This window comes from Scleropages formosus, chromosome 3 (assembly GCF_900964775.1).
Source record: "Scleropages formosus chromosome 3, fSclFor1.1, whole genome shotgun sequence".
Classification (NCBI taxonomy): Eukaryota; Metazoa; Chordata; class Actinopteri; order Osteoglossiformes; family Osteoglossidae; genus Scleropages; species Scleropages formosus.
In genome coordinates this window covers 38,872,244-38,889,415 of record NC_041808.1, presented here as the reverse complement: position 1 = coordinate 38,889,415, position 17,172 = coordinate 38,872,244, and the positions used below count along the sequence as shown (strand labels likewise).

General features: G+C 46.2%; 1 protein-coding gene across 17 annotated transcripts in view; it reads right to left on the bottom strand.

Annotated features, from left to right (window-relative positions):
• Window positions 1-17,172, bottom strand: part of LOC108930696 (voltage-dependent P/Q-type calcium channel subunit alpha-1A-like) — a 102,143-nt gene that overhangs the window by 45,103 nt on the left and 39,868 nt on the right. For all 17 annotated transcript variants that reach the window (XM_029250335.1, XM_029250341.1, XM_029250348.1 and 14 more), the window contains exons 7-25: window positions 13,433-13,536; window positions 13,203-13,318; window positions 12,965-13,021; window positions 12,510-12,590; window positions 12,068-12,274; window positions 11,671-11,783; window positions 11,329-11,441; window positions 11,047-11,178; window positions 10,842-10,914; window positions 10,295-10,412; window positions 10,069-10,136; window positions 9,678-9,784; window positions 7,591-7,723; window positions 6,562-7,256; window positions 5,235-5,641; window positions 4,649-4,793; window positions 3,963-4,092; window positions 3,663-3,722; window positions 3,375-3,481 (exon numbers count right to left, since the gene is read on the bottom strand). In XM_029250335.1, coding sequence (XP_029106168.1) covers window positions 3,375-3,481; window positions 3,663-3,722; window positions 3,963-4,092; window positions 4,649-4,793; window positions 5,235-5,641; window positions 6,562-7,256; window positions 7,591-7,723; window positions 9,678-9,784; window positions 10,069-10,136; window positions 10,295-10,412; window positions 10,842-10,914; window positions 11,047-11,178; window positions 11,329-11,441; window positions 11,671-11,783; window positions 12,068-12,274; window positions 12,510-12,590; window positions 12,965-13,021; window positions 13,203-13,318; window positions 13,433-13,536 — 2,966 coding nt within the window. The remainder of the gene's footprint in view (window positions 1-3,374; window positions 3,482-3,662; window positions 3,723-3,962; window positions 4,093-4,648; window positions 4,794-5,234; window positions 5,642-6,561; window positions 7,257-7,590; window positions 7,724-9,677; window positions 9,785-10,068; window positions 10,137-10,294; window positions 10,413-10,841; window positions 10,915-11,046; window positions 11,179-11,328; window positions 11,442-11,670; window positions 11,784-12,067; window positions 12,275-12,509; window positions 12,591-12,964; window positions 13,022-13,202; window positions 13,319-13,432; window positions 13,537-17,172) is intronic.

The following is a 17,172-nucleotide window of genomic DNA, read 5'->3' as shown; positions in this document are numbered from 1 at the left end:
AATGAAATAAAATAGTTTATCATTACCTACATGCAAAACGACCATCAACAGTATTAAACATCCAGTTTTTCATTTTTCACTGTCATCATCGTCAATACATCAACTAAGATTACAGGTGAACTCCTACTACCCCACCTTTAAAATGGTTCTCTGGCTGCAATACCTACCATGGCACATGACATGGACAGCTCTAACTTCGAGACCTTGCCTCATTTATGTAGCTGGTGATCAGCAGCGGGATAAATGTTAAACATTCACTTTACATTGGACTCAAGAACTGTAGGAATACCTCCTTCTCAGGAACCAGTGGAACTGTGTCCTAATGCTACCTGTGGTTGTTGGAGAGCAATTCAGTGGTATGCATGTGTAGGTGTGGTTAGATCCTGACAACTGAAATTTTCTCCCAGTTACTGTGGTGTCAGTCCCAACAATGGAGATACAGCAGTACTACAACAGGCCTTACAGGGATGAGCTGTAGTACAATTTACATGGGCATCCTACACAACTGTGGGAATGAAGCTACCGGTAAAGTAGAGTAGGCACAAAAGGCTAGAGGACATTGCATTGGCATGATTGGTGCTGATTTTGCAGAGAGATTTTGACCGGCATGCTGCAGTGTTTGCCATAATAAATCTCCCTCCACTAGGACTTGTCTGCTGTGTTCTTAGAGGTGGACAGAAGCACTATCCTGTCAAACATGGGGACAAAGGAGATGTGCCAGTACTAAACAGACCCTGACTGTCCACATAAACTTGTATGACGACTGGCACACACACAGATGCAGACACAAATCCTCAGGTTCTCAAAGTGTCCCTTTTGAATCCATACAAACAAACAAATGACTGCTGCAGTCACACCTGCTGGTCATGCTGAAATCAAGACAATACGCTGTTTTACACTAACTATACATTTCAGTTAATGTTTATCAGCACATGCGTTGCCAATGAAAATTAAATTTACCTGCGCTACACCCACTGTACCACCTCTGGTGCTTGCATTCCCGAGTACACAAAGCACAACACACCTTCGACCTGTAAAGCACGAATCTCGATAAACTAAATATCATCTTCAAGGATAAATGAAGGCAGTCCTAATTTCATTGTGTGTTCTTCGAAAATTCAAGAGTTCAGTGAATGAAATAACAATGCTAAGCTTTCCTTCTATCCATCTAGCGGGTGCCTTACTGAGTAGACACCCGCTTCCCACGTACATCTGAATTCCGACCGTGTACATGACTCCTCCTCTGTATCTTTGAACGCAGGCCTGATGCAGAAAGATACACAAATACACACAGCTGTAGGGAACAGTGCAGAAATGAGAAGCACACAGAAAAAAATGCTCACACCTGCACGTGTACACACACAAGTATAATGACACAGCATGGAGGAGGTGTGTATGTAGTTTGCTCACAGTCAGGGGTTTGCCACTGTCACCCTGGAGCTTCTGGTAAGTTTTGGGTTCTCCTGGTGCCCCACAAAATTGTGAGTCAAGGATGAACATCCCTAAAACAGTAGTCCCTAGTGGTAGGAGGCTGAGCATGGCTACAGGAGATCAGGAAGCCAGCATCGCCTTGAAAAACATGCTACAACGAGATGTGCAGAAGCTGACACTTTTCCCTTAATAAGTTACACCTATTTGCCTGTACGACAGCATGCGAGAGGCCGTGAACGGCTCTCTATATGGATTTATTTACTGCATTCACAGCTACGTATGCTTACATATATACCTTGTATATATACATATGTATACACCTTCCTCAGTCCTGGAGTCACCATCCTGGCCAACTTTTGCTCGATACTCTGCGAGGGAGAATGAGTCAACTTGACGGATTGCGCTTCAGTAATGCAATGAAATACATCTACATACACAGGCATAATACAGACATTTCATATTCTATAATTAATTGTCTTGCTCTAACCTGCAAACCACTCATTGATGAAATCACGTAGCTAGAGGCAGCTTAAGCGTTTGACCTATGACATCATCAAGAGGCACCATAAAGCTGCTGCATGAAATGTCACTGAAGGACAGGACTGGATCAATGTCCATATTCAACCTAATGAGTTCCATAATACATCAGGGTATCAGTTTAAGTGCTGAGAAGACACGTGGCATCATTTTCATTGCAATTGAGAGGAGTGGGTGCCCTTCACATCCTTTCCCCTTGCCAGTAACCTTGTTGGAACAGATGATGGAAGTGAAAAGAAAGGCTGTCCATCATCACATTGGTAATAATGATACATGTACATGTGTGTCAATGAAAAACATGAAAGGGAACAAATGAAACATTTGTCTGTCTGCATATTAAGATAAACCTGTATAGAAGTCTGTGAATTTATTGGTTAGAAACCAGTGGCTGAAGTGATGTACCATAACTCTATGAAATTGCACTTGGATGTACATGTAATAGGTCACGTCCAAACATGTGGTTTGACTGACTCCTCTCGCTCTACTCCCTCCTTCTTTGTGCATCGGACCCTGCAGGACTGAGGAGGATGTCCACATACGAAGAGACAGGCACAGGCTACTTTTGAGATATCTGGGCTTCTAAAGAACATCGTTCCACCCCAAGTCTCCTGTCACTGCAATTGCTTGCAAGTTCCTATCCCAGCCCCTCCCTGTTAACACCTGTTTACAAGCCCCTCTCCCAGGCAAGCTCCCCAGGCCGTGCAGAGGAAGGTGACTGAAATACCTGCTCCGGCGGGGCCGCAGGGCGGCTCGCTGCTCCAGAACTGCCTGGGCACTAAAGGGTTAAAGGTGCCTGGGGTCGTCACCCACACGGAAATGAGCCTTGAAGGCCAGTCTCTGAGACTGCCATGGGACGTTTTTGGAGGGTGGTGTGTTTGGGGATGGGTCCAAGGTAGGAGGAAAAAGCTGCCGCTGACACAGGACGGGGCATACAAGGTTCTGTTGAGAAGGTGGCTGGGTTTGGCTGGACAGAATGAGATCCAGATGGAGACAGGCAGAGAGCGATGGAGAAGTGAGAGAAGCAAGGGTGCTCTGGCAGAGCAAGCGGGCAGCTCCCAGAGGAAGAGAGGGCAAAGTGGGCCAGAGCGTGACTACAAACAAGGTGAGATGGAGAAAGCACTAGGAGGAGGAATCCTGAGAGGGAAAGGAAGACTGAGCAACAGCCTGATATGGTGGTGACACTCACCTATCAGACTGTGCGTGTATGTGAGTAACAGGGAGTGTGAGAGAAAGGAGAAGTTAGAAAGCAGAGTAGGAGGGGTCGTGAGAAGGAGAGGGGAGACGAGCAGGAAGAGAAACACAACCCCATGGCATCACTGGGGGTTGCACTGTGGCCTCAGGTCAGTAGGGGGTAAACACGGCGGCAGGCAGGAGGGTGTGGAAGGGGCATCTGGGGTGACACTTACGTGAAGGCGAAGGCCACCAGGGCACCACTAACCACAATAAAGTCCAGGATGTTCCACAGATCTCGAAAGTAGGAGCCTTGGTGCAGGACCAAGCCCAAGTCCACCATCTGTGGCAGAGGAGACATGACACAGCACTGAGAGCACAGCTTTGTTGGTGCTGCACACAGCTCCCCACAGGGCATCACACTGCATGCTCCAGCTGCACAGTTCCATCCTCAACAGCAGCACAGGCAAATCCTTGCAGGGGCAGCCAGATAAACACAATCCAGAGGACATCAGTGGCGTTACCTTGATCAGCATCTCAAATGTAAAAACCCCAGTAAAGACATAGTCAAAGTAGCGCAGGACCTGTGAACAGACAGCCCAGAGAGAGGGGTAATATATCAGAGACACATAGTGGGGAGGGAGGCGTGCATATATTTAAATATATATTCACACACATACACAGAAAGAATGGCCTGTGCAATGCAATGGTAAAAAACTGCACACAGTGAAAAGACAAAGCTAATCAGATACTATATGGAGAGATATGAGGACACATAAGCAGAGAAAGACTGGGTGACAGAAGAAATGAGCAGCAAGGCTCACGTTGTTCCGTGGAGAGTCGGGCTGGACGGGGTCCTCTGCTGCGAGGGCAATGCTGCTCATGGCGATCACAAGCAGGATGCACATCTCAAAGTAGCGCAGCGTCACAATGTAATGGCACAGCCTGCGGAACCTGAAGCCGTCCCGCAAACGAAGGCAGAGTGAGACACGCAGCGCGAGCGTTCCAGAGTCCCCCAGTGTTCCCAGTGACACAGCACCTTATTCCCATTGTTCATTTAAACAGAATGCTGAGAACAGAGCACTAAATGCATGGAAAGAAACAAACCGAAGCCTATACTCTCCTATACAGTCAGAGAACACAAATGCTTTTGCATACTATTTGTGCGCAATTTCCGAACCATTAAGAGAGTCGAGATATAATCACTGCCTGATTAAAATCTTCAAAGGAAAAAAAAAACAATAACGTTGGCGGTGTGTTATCTTAATGTCAGTAAACTGTACTCTCAGCGGCAACTGATGATCAGTTGGTATGGACAGATTGACAGGCTGAGAGAAAGAGACTGGCAGAGTAGAAGACTGACAAAGAGAGACGAACAGACGCTAATAACGGCAGGAAGAGGAAAGAAAGAAAGAAGGAAAGAAAGAAAGAAAGAAAGAAAGAAAGAAAGAAAGAAAGAAAGAAAGAAAGATCCAGACAGAGAGACAGAGCGCTTTGCGGTCTTCCTCACGGATTGGTGGTGGACAGGATGAACATGGAGCTATAGGGGGGCATGGGCTTGGGCCCATTCTCATCCCCTTTGCCATCATCATCTTCCTCCTCTTTCTTCTCCTCCTCCTTCTTAGGCAGGGGCTCTGTGTTGGCATTCTTGTTCACTGCAGATAAGTCAAGGATGAAGATACAAGAGAGGAGAGGGTAAGAAGGTGGAGACCATAAACATTTACACTCACATTTATTCATTCAGCAGATGCTTTTCTCCAAAGCAAAGTATGTCTCAGGAAGCAATACAAAACAACCACCATTATGGAGCTCATAAGCTGTAGGACACAGGTGTACTAAGAAGGATCCACTGGTTCTCTCCCTGGTACCCAAGGCAGTTAACCCTCATTTGTGAAACATTCAAATCACAATGACTACATGCACTACTTAATGCTGAGCACACCAAGCTCTACTTTCACACAGACTTCTGCAGGCATCCGTGTACTTGTGTGTTTCACCATAAACACAGTAATTACTTTAAAAACCTGTGTACAAAGGATGCAAAGCTAGGACCCGACTGTTACAGAGGAAGCAGTCAGGCTCCAGTCCTGACCCACCCTGTAGGATGGCGTTGTTGGAAGGAAACACAGGGGGGATGTCCACAGTGGTGTGTTCAGGCATCTTTATGTTGGTTTTGCTGGGGTTGCTTGGTGTGGAGGTTGGGTTGGTGAGAATCAGGCTGTTGTCAGTGGTCTTCCCAGGACTGCCACCTGTTGGGTGGGGGTGGTTAATTGGAGTATTGGTCGCATTGGGGATGCTGTTTGGCAGCATGGGGTTTGCAGGGCTGGGCGGGGCTGAAGGGCTGTGGTTGGAGTGGCTGTGGTTGCGAGTGCTGGCTGGCTGAGTGGCAAGTTTACTGTTCATCACATTGTCCATGTCTTCACTGTACTGGCTGTCCTGCCGGGGCAGGCTCTGCTGGATGGGCCGGGTAGTGGAAAGGGTGGGGCCGTTGCCCTGACCCTCTCTGGAGAAGGGCATCCGAGAAGGGAAGGATGAGAACGACCAGAAAAAGAAAGAAACAGAGTATGGATATAAGATACTGAAAATTACTGGGAAGAAAGAAAAAGTGGGAAGCATTTTGAAAATACAAACATTTTCCATTTTATTTGTTTATTTTTATTGCTTTTTTACCACTATTCTAGTTTCTAAAAATTCTATCCACTGCAAAGCCAAAGTGACCCATGTTTATGTGCCTAGCTATTATTTGGCAGTAAAATATAGTAAAATGCACCCAGACAGAACAAGATCACGGGACTATCTTAACTCAGTTCACCTCCACAGTGTTAACAGCTGCTGTTCCTTAGAGCTAGAGATCAATAACAAGATGAGCACTGCTAATTCATGGGATTAGACGGTATGGAGTAGGAATTTGTGGGTACAATGTATTTTTATTTTCACTCATTTTAAATTTATTTCAATGTTAATGTAGCACAAAGTCAAATAAAAACATTTCTTGAAGTCCTGTAATGTGTGTTTTATTTATTGAAGTGATATCCAACATTTTCACAGAACCTAACCAGTAACTAAATCTCTGGAAGTCTGAATTATTAACCTTTCATCAATAGTGTATATAATAAAGAAAATGAAGTGGGAGAGTATTTTTATTACAGTTCTATATGAGGATATTACAAAACCTAACCAGTGATAAATGGTGGGATGTCTGTACTATGCAGCATTTACTGATTGTGACTTTGGAGTTAGGAACAAATCGACTTCTGTCCCCGTTGCATTTGTAAATTGAAGAGCCAGTGTACTAGAAAAAAATAAGCATCAATAACTGCCGTTTAACTGTCAAAATACTAATAGCACATTCATTTATACACAGAATATCAAAGAATGTTTCCTTTTCTCCAATCTAGTCCATCCCTTTAACCACATACTCACTTCCTGACCCGGTGCTGTCGGACCCGTTCCCTGTCTCTGTCTCTCTTGCTATCGTTCTCATACGTAGATTGGGCACTGTGACGATGACGTCTCTGCCTCCGATCCATCCCGTCTGTGTGTTCGCAGTCCCCACCTCCATCTGACCTCTTGTTTCCTCCCTCTCCTCCTGGCCCTCTGTGTCTGCCACCCCGGCCCCCTCCTCCTCCTCCATCTTCATCTTCTGGGGGTCGGCGGTGCTGGCGTGGTCGGCGATGCTCTGATGGGACACCCTCTCCTCGTGGAGACATGCTGTGGCCATCCTTGGCACGACCCGTAGGTGCCCGGTGCTGGTGCCGGCGATGGGGATCTCTATTCCTATCATCGAGGCCATCCAGGTGAGATTGGGAGTGGTGGTTCTGATTGTGGTGCCCCAGCTCATGCTCTTTACATCCCCTACGAGACTCAGTGGAGTCTGCTCTCTCATAGGGCCGTCCAGAGCCACCCCCACCCCTGCCCCCACCCCCAACCCGCTCGTGGTAACGCGTCTGTTTGCGCAGGAATTCCTCGGCCCGCTGCTGGTTGAGCTGCTGCTGCTCTGCGCTGTCGCAGGGCCGCGTCTTGTTGGTGTTGTTGTTACGGTTCTCCTGAGGGTCCACAACTAGAGGTCGGTCCAGGTGGGTTTTTATGTCAGGACGGATGTGCCTTGAGTAGGAAACCTGGGACAACCAGGGTGAAACAGAAGTCAGCCAGTGGTCTACAGCAAACTTGCAGCATTCCCCACTGACAGGATCTGTAATTCCTCCACTTCACATTGACGCTCCCATTTTCAAAATGTGATCCCTCTAGATACCAGACAGTATCACACTTCCCCCATCACTGAGAGTGGTCCCCTTCTCACCATTGCCCATTTCGCCCTCAAACTTGCACAGTTTTCCATCCTCAACCTTCCCATTCGTTCAGGCGGCTCTTCTTTGACAGCAGTGGCCTTCCTCACACTGTGTAGGCCCCTCCCTGACAATATGACTCCTTTCCCAGCCCTGCACAACTCACCTTCCAGCGGTCATCTGGGTCCAGTTCATTGTAGAGTGCCTCGCGGCTTGTCATCAAGGTCTGCTTGCGCAGTTCGCTGGTACGCTGCTCCCACACTGACTTTGAGCCTTTGTGGTTCTTCTGTTGCTCCTTACTACATGCAGTGAGGCCCAGAGAGGGGAGAGACAGGAGGGATGGAGAAAGGGGTCAGGGAGAATGGAGGAGAAGGAGAGAGGAGGTGACCAGGAGAATAGATTAACAGAAAAAAGAGAGAGGGAGGGAAGAGGGCAAGACAACATTAGAACACTGAATGGCAGTGAAGTGGGGCTTGGGGCAGGGAGAGGGAGGGATCTAGGGTCACCTGACTGCGCTTAGTGCGACCACACAGAGCTGACACAGGCTGATGGACAGTGACATCTCCTCCTCAAACCGGAGGCCAGAAGAAGCCCGGTTTGATGCAAGCCACAGAACAAGAGCATTGCGGGAAAGAGTACGAAGAAGAGTTCAAACAAAAGATAGAAAATCAGAAATTAAACCAAGTGGAGGTAATAGAAAGAGGAGGCTGAGCTGTGAAGTATAGGGCGGTGTGATCTAGGCGGCGTCTAAGGGACCCCCGCCTCCAGCCCACCCTAACACAGCTGCAGCTACAGCAACGCTGCAAAAAACAGCCAAACAGACGGAAGAATAAGAACAAAGGATGAAAAGAAGAACAAAACTAGAACAAAAACCAACTAAGGCTACGATGGAGAAGGAAAAAGGAAAGGGAAGAAAGGAACAGAATCAGTAAATGAATAAATACCAGTCCAGTGAGTGTTCGGTTGCGTTGAGACACTCAGTGCTTACTGTCATTCTGAGAAGGAAACAGGGGACAGCGAATAACTAGATGGAAAAACACCACGCTTCCAGGAGTATCTGCTGTGCTTGGCTCTGCCTTCACGTTTAGAAAAATCTGGATCCAGACAATGCCGCAGATCAATGCCTTTCACCACAAGATTCTGCTGAATGTTGTGATTCACAAACTTGATACAAGCAGGGACAAACGTTCCCATGTTAACACAGCTCTGGTGACAACACAAGACCCTGGGAAAGAATTTCTGGAAATGCACTGAAAACTTTTGAAACTAAACATCTCTGAAGATCCTTCATTAAGTGATCTAGGAGAAACCGAACTTACAAAGGCTGCTGATCAGTAGAGAATATGGTTGAATAGAACTCCTGTTATGAATTCACACACACATTTTCAGAACCGCTTGTCCCATACAGGGTCACGGGGAACCGGAGCCTACCCGGTAATACAGGGCGTAAGGCCGGAGGGGGAGGGGACACACCCAGGACGGGACGCCAGTCCGTCGCAAGGCACCCCAAGCGGGACTCGAACCCCAGACCTACCGGAGAGCAGGACTGTGGTCCAACCTACTGTGGCACCGCACCCCCCATTCCTGTTATGAATTCTTATTTAAAAATTCACTTCCTTCCTTCAGGTGAAAAAAAGATAATAATTTCATGGTCACATGACTGAAAAGTTAGTGTGTTAATTTAATAAGCTAATTTTCTCAAACCTCTAGCTTGCCATATAAGGAAGGCATCCCACACTCCTGGAGAGGTAAAGAACACAACCAGTAGTCCTAAAATAAATCAGTCTTAGCCTGGTCTTACTCTGGTCACAAATATTTGAGTACTTCAAGCTGCAAAAGCTTGGGAAAGGCTACCATGACTACGAGTAACACCTAGTGCCATTGAACACACAAGCTAGCTAAAGATACAACCCTATACAGTAAAGCAGTCAAGCCATGGCTGAGGCAGTGGGCACCACCTCAGTCCTAGAAAAGCTAGCAAAGACATGGACCTTTAAATCAAATTACTCTATGGGTTTGCTGAAGGACTCCACTTAGGAGATGTTCTGCAGATGAAGATTCTCAATCCAGACATTGCAGTGAAAGTAATTAAAACAGTTTGCATTGCAGCAAGGGTAACATCAAGTGGTGATGTCTGCAGTCGAGGTGGGTGGAGGATGTAGGGAGGCCACGTTTTGTGTCAGACTGGACTGTTGCACAGAAATGGGAGATGGGTGATGGAGAGAATTGGGCAAAGAAGAGAAAGGGACTCACGCAGCAATGGAGAGGTTAGCTGCAGAGAGAGGGCTCACTTCTGCAACCTCCTTGGCCTTCTGCAGAGCAATCTTCTGACTTGCGGCCTCCTCCTCCTCTTGTTCATCCTGCCCAAGTCACGGACGTGCAGACATCGCGGGGAGGATAGAATGACAAGTGTTAACACTTTACGCTGAGACTGATCGAGAGAACAAGGTAGACAGAGGGTGGATTTCAAGTGATTCAAGCATAAGCAGAGACAGTCCAGACACCCTACAACTGCAGCAGGATTAGGCTTCAGGGTCAGACTGTCTTCACAGTGCTCTGAAGAACAGAGGCTGAGTGACAACTAGAGACAGACTCCATCATTCCCTGATGGCTGGGATTTCACCAGGTACCAGTGGCATACTACCTTGGTCAGCTCCTGTGCATTGGCCAGATTGTCCACAGCAATGGCCAAGAATACATTAAGCAGCGTATCTGAGACCAGAGTTAAGGGCACAATGACTGTACCTTCTGTGACCTCAACACGTAACTTTAGCGCAACAAATGCAACCAGTGATTAACATCGGACAAAAACTCCCATCACAGCATAATGCACAAACATAAAAATACATGTTCCCGTTGCAACAGGATACAGTTCCCGAACAATGTGAGGACGATGAAGAAGATAGAAAAGACCATGCCCTTGTTCACTCCTCCCTGAGACTCGATTCCATCATACATCACCATGTTCCAGTCCTCTCCTGTTAGGATCTTATAGGGAGGAGAATTTAAAAAAATTACTTTAAAAATTCACATGCACCGTTCACAACAAAAATATAACACTGACACACAAAGACCTGCTAAACAAAAAATAATATTTATGCCCACAGCTCACTTGCACAAGTTTTTTATTCAGATACGTGAGCTTTCACACATAGCCTATTATTGTAGACTTGATTTGATAGAATGTTGCATAAGACGATGATTTAAATAATTCAGTGTTACATATTTCCTTTGGATATTGCATTGACGTCAGTGTTTGTGTGGTGTTCTTGTTATATTATAATAACATTGAGAGAGATGGGGTCAGAGAGTTCTGGAAGCTGGTAGTTTGAGGGTAACTTTCATGCACTGATCTGAGCAAAAGCAAACAAGAAAACACTGCATTTCTTCAAAATTCAGTTTTCTTCTCCATCTTACCTGAAACACTGTCATTATTGCTGCAGGAAATGTGTCAAAGTTTGTGGGTGGGGTGCCTGTCTCAAAATTAAATCTGCAAAATTTAAATAGGGGATGGGGTGGGACAAAGACATGTCAGCATGGCCCGGTGGTGCAACTCATGTTTTCCTTGTTGTCAGTGCTGAGGTCATTCATATTTGGGGTAAGCGACTACTTTGATACTGACTGGCCACCGAAGAGCTGCATGCCCAGTAGAGCAAAGACCACAATGAAGAGGAAGAGCAGGAACAGCAAGCTGATGATGGACTTCATGGAATTCAGCAGGGAAACCACCAGGTTCCGCAGGGATGCCCAGTACCTGAGGAACAACAAAAAATACTAAGCACCAAGCAGGCCAGAAAAGCTCAACATGGCCTAGCCATGAGCCAACATGTGTGGTTCAACATGAAAGCAGTCTAGACCAGTGTAAAATGCACGAGGCCAAAAAAGTGGAGGACAGAAGACTCACTTGGTCACTTTGAAGATCCTGAGCAATCGGAGAGCTCGTAAGACACTGATTCCAAAGGAGGTTCCAGGCTGGATTGCTGCCCAGATCACCTCAAATATGCTGCCCACGATGACCTGCCACAGCAGCACATGGTTGTCAAGACAACATAACCAAGCAGATAAAGACCGAAACCATTTCAAGGACTGCATATTTACTCTAAGCAAGAAATGTTTGAATGTACAGGACATAGACAATGAAGGGCTTGAAGAACTTGTTCATTCACTTATGGGAAACATTATAAGGATATTTTACATGGTGACATGGTAACAAAGACAAGGTGTATCAGCAAAGGAAGGTACTCACAATACAGTCAAAGCAGTTGAACGAGGAGTGGAAATAAGGCCGGGTGCCCAGACCATACATCTTTATCAACATCTCTGACATGAAAATTCCCAAGAAGATGAACTCAGCAAAATCTAGATTACATAGAGAAAGAGAGTAACAGGGATTGAGTAAAGAGGTTTGGAGTCAAATTTCAAGGAGCAGAACTACAAACCAGTTCACTGGATAATGATCTGGATTACTGGGAAAAAACTGTGACCTACTCAAAGGCCATTCATAGGGAAAGGTGAGTGTTTTTCCGACTTCAAGCAGATAGACTGAGCACTAGAGAGGGCTGTGAAGAACAGGTATGAATTATGACCTCCCACCTCCCTCCCCCAATAGTCACAGCACAGCACAGGGAAGCACGGTGACTCACAGAGAAAGTCAGAGAGCAACTCCGGCTGGTCATAGTGCACCACAGCCACGCACAGCGTGTTGAGGCCCACCAGGCACAGCACGGTCCAGTAGAAGGCCTGCGTCTTCACAATGTGTCGGATGAAGAAGCGAAGCCGTCGCTCCTTCTTGCGGAAGGAGGAGCCCTCCAGTTTAGCGCTCTTGATGCTGGCACGTGCGAAGGGTGACCCTGGAAGGAAAAGGATGAGGCTGAAGCTATACTTTCACATGTGCCATGGTGTGATTAGCTATCTATCTGTGTGTTCCGTTCCTGGGCAAATAAGACTTTTCTTAGACCCTGGATCTTCCATTTTACCACCCAGTCCATAATACCCTCCAGACAGGCCTCTTGCCTCCTCAAGTCTCTCTCTTACCGTCCATACTCCTCAGCTGTCTTGTAGGTAGCAGCATTTCCCCTTCCTTACCTACAGCAATGTCAACCTCTCCCTCCTCTGGATTCAACAAATCAGGCTTGCTCTTTTTGATGGTGGGCCTCCTTCGGGAGCCTGAAAGGGTAAAATAAAATGACTCAAAAAGCAGCAGCATATACTTTCCTATAATCCTACATAAATTATCATATAGTGTGCTGATGTCCTGAGGAATTTATTTGTTTTCATTTGTTTAGAAACTTTTCTATGACAGTAATAGTAAGCTTCCACTTCCAAAACCATATGTTTGTCTTCTTCTCTTGCATGTTCCTTGGGACATCATACATGTGGAGAGCAAAATGGAATAGAGGGGCTAGAAAATTTGGACAGAAATAGAAAACAGATGGATAGACAGTGCAAATGAAAGAGGAGAGGGCAGTGTAAGGTAAAGGAGAGTGAAAGGTAGAAAGAAAAAAATCTATGAGTGAGGTGAAGAGCACTCTGTCAAATACCATCAAAGGGCATTCGATCATCAGGGTCATTGTCCTCATCCGCCAGAATAACCTCTTCTAAAAAGAGAAAGAGTCAACTCAGATAAAAGGATTTCTGGTCAGGGCACACACAAAGATGAGCCACACACACGCAAACATACACAGGGAGTGGCCATTAATTGCTGCTGGCCACTCTGTTAGGGTCTGAGTTTGAGTCAACGCTCAGTCAATGAACTCAGACTCTTAGCAGCAGTCTTACCAGCCTTGCAGATCCACTCCAAGTAGCCATTGAGCTCCCTCTCGATCTGCTGTTGCCGCCGCAGCTTCAGAAACTCACTGCGGTTCTCCACACGCTCCCTCTCTTTGGCGAACTCCCTGCACAAGACACACACATCATGCATCTAACAACTGCTCTTATAGTGCAGTGTGAACTGTCTCTCTGTCCACATGGACGGAGAAGCATCACAGAGCAAGGAGAGCAAGACCTACCCGGACAGCACACCCAGCACCAGGTTTAGCATGAAGAAGGAGCCAATGATGATGAGAGGGATGAAGTACATCCAATTCCAAGCACTCCCTGAGGCATCATTGCTCTGTATGGACACACGAGACAAAAGGGGTTTAGCGGGACAAAGCACTGTCCTGTGCACTCTTTACATTGCACACCGTAATTTGGAACACCAGGGACCATCAGTGCAAGACAAACCAAACACACAAGGATGCCCGGCATGTAACTGAGAAGAACAGGCTTTGGGGTCACTTGAAAACAAAATAGCCCAAGCCTGTGGAGATCAGAAGAACTTTGATATTCACATGTTAGTGGATGAGTTGTTCTACTACTTGATGCTTTTGTCCTAGATGAGCCACATTACTGTGCATGGGAGTGATTCTGGAATAAAACAGGTCACAAAAGTGACTATTTACATTACATTTACTGAACTGATGCTATTCTCCAAACCAACTTAGAATGACTTACTCATTTAACTTTTTAATTTAGTTTTTATTGGAGCAATTTAGGGTAAGTGCTATAAAAGGAGGTGAGATCAGAATCTGGCTCTTTTGAGTGCAACTTGGTAGCTCTAACCACTACATTAGCTGCTGGTTCAAAGTACCAAATGATTAATCATACTTAGTATGCACATAGCAAGGAGTTAAAAGCTGCCACAATGATCATTTCCGTGAATATTGTTAATGTCATCAACATCTCTCTGCCGGACAAATGCTAAAAAGTTTTTGGCCGAAGAAAAGGCCATGTATTCTATTAATATGTATCAATTTCTCACAGGTTATTTTAACTCGAGAAACTTACCGGAGAAGGGAAAAGTACCTACAAAACCAGTGCACACAGATGGCCAAATAAAAATGGATTGCAATGGTGCATAATATCTCACTATATTGTAAAAATAGTCTATATACATTTTAAACATCCAGTTCAGTTGATTCGCTTTTGTCCAACTATGTTAAGAAGACAATTTTTTTCTTGGGAACTGTATCGATTTGGTGTGTGTGTGAGTATTTTGGCTACTACTGTAATTTATAGTAGACTAGTATACTACAATATGTAATATAAATGATATAATGGCACTGCAGTCTGCCAATATCTTTATTCCATGCCAATAACAGAACTTTAACTTAATATGAAAATGACTTGTTAAGTTCCTGATATGGAAGGACACTGGGGAACAAGGCTGAAGACAGAAAGCACAATGTCCTCACAATGTCCATACTAGGTGGGGGGAAGAGGGGGCAGCATGTTTCATTGAGTTTTGGACCAGTGGGGATATAAAGAAAGGAGCAATGGCATATTCTGATAGCTTGTCTTACATCATATGTTAGCGTGGAGGGGGCATGTTCTTCAAGTTGCCCATTGGAACCTTAACTGCACATAGATTAAAATTGTGGGGGGTGTGGTGGTGCAGTGGGTTCTGCTGGTGCCTGCTTTCTGGTGGGTCTGGGTTTTGAGCTTGGGGTTCCCTGCGGTGGACTAGCGTCCCGTCCTGGGTGCGTCCCTTCCCCCTTCGGCCTTGCGCCCTGCGTTGCCAGGTCAAGCAGTTGCAGACATTGGTTGGTTGGTTTAAAATTGTGATAGACACCAGTAAAAAACATGGTGAAATAAAACAAGTTTTTACAAGTAGTTTTTATTGTCATTCCTCCATACAGCTTGTGTACAGTGGAACAAAATGTCGTTTCTTCTGAGACCATGGTGCAATACAGAACATAGCATAAGACAATGAATAAGTAAATAAACAAATACACAGGATCGGACGAGGGTATGGCTGTGAGCTGTAGGCAGTTGTGGAGTAATGTAGTGCTGAGGTAATTGGTCAACGGAGCCAGTTGAGTGTTGGGAGGTAGCTGGATGTTGAGAAGTCTATGCCTCAGGGAAGAAACTGTTGCGGAGTCTGCTGGTGGTGGCGCAGATTCTCCTGTACCTCTTGCCAGATGGCAACAGGTCAAAGAGTCCATGAGAGGGGTAAGAGCGGTCGTCCACAATGCTTTTGCCCTTGCGGATGCAACGGTTTTTGGATGTGGAGTCGATGGAGGAAAGAGGAACTCCGATGATCTTTTTGGCTGTTCTTACCACTCGCTGTAGGGTCTTGCGGTCGGAGACTGTGCAGTTCTCATACCACGCGGTGAGACAGCTGGTCAAGACGCTCTCTATCGTCCCCCTGTAGAAAGTAGTGGGGAGTTTCGCTCTCTTCAGCCTCCGTAAGAAATGGAGACGCTGCTGGGCCTTCTTGGCTAGGCAGGTGGTGTTCAGGGTCCAGGAGAGGTCCTCTGTCATGTGCACACCAAGAAACTTGGAGCTTCTGACTCTCTCCACAGCTGTTCCATTGATGTGCAGAGGTGAGTGGTCTACCTGGGTCCTCCTGAAATCAATAATTATCTCTTTAGTCTTGTCAACATTTAGAGATAGATTATTGTCTTTACACCATTCTGTGAGCTGGGTCACCTCCTCTCTGTATGCTGACTCGTCATCGTTGCTGATGAGGCCCACAACTGTAGTGTCGTCAGCAAACTTGATGATATGATTTGAACTGAACTTTGCAACACAGTCATGAGTCAGTAGGGTAAACAGCAGTGGACTGAGCACACAGCCCCGGGGAGCACCGGTGTTCAGTGTGGTGGTGCTGGAGGTGGTATTGCCGATCCTGACAGACTGAGGTCTCCCAGTCAAGAAGTCCAGGATCCAGTTGCAGAGGGAGGTAGTCAGACCCAGCAGGCTCAGCTTTGTAATCAGTTTCTGAGGGATGATTGTGTTGAATGCTGAACTGAAGTCAATGAACAGCATCTTTACATAGTTGTCCTTTTGTCCAGATGGGTCAGGGAAAGGTGGATGGCAGCAGATATGGCATCTTCTGTTGAACGGTTGGGATGGTAGGCATACTGGAATGGGTCCAGTGTGGTTGGAAGACTGCTCTTTATGTGTTTCATGACTACCCGCTCAAAGCACTTCATGATGATAGGCGTGAGTGCAACCGGTCGGTAGTCATTCAGACAGGACACCGATGATTTCTTTGGCACAGGGATGATTGTGGTTGTCTTGAAGCACACAGGGACAATAGCCTGGCTCAGGGAGATGTTGAAGATGTCTGTGAAGACATCCGCAAGCTGAACAGCATATTCCCTGAGTACCTGGCCAGGAATGTTGTCGGTGCCCGCAGCTTTCCGTGGGTTGACTCTGGAAAGAGTCTTCCTGACATCTGCAGCAAAGTACCTGGTCGGTGGGAGTTGGGATGGCCTTACCTGCTGGCATGTTGTTCTGTGCTTCGAACCTTGCGTAGAAATCACTTAACGCATCTGGGAGTGAGGCGTCGCCATCGCAGACAAGACAACAGCACTCAGCATTGAAAGATATGGTAGACCTGTGCAATGCATTCAACCAAAGGTGATGGCAAATCTCTTTTCAGGCCTTCTGTTAAACCTCAGGCCACTGTGAGGAGTTCTAATTCTCATTTTATTCCTCACCATGCTGTTACTACAGGCGGGTTAACTTCCCTTTTCACATGTTCATATGACCAGTTAGAATTGAGGGAGTAAAGAGTCAGCACACTGACCTACGTCACGACAGTATCTAAACAACCACACACACCTGTCAGGTTGTATGATCACTGTAGAGCTACAGCGCATTTTGATGTGAACGTTGAGCCAAGGTTCATGTATACGTGGTGTGTTTGTGCAGTAGCTATTGTATAGTACAACCAGTAAGCAGACTAATGGGCTAGATG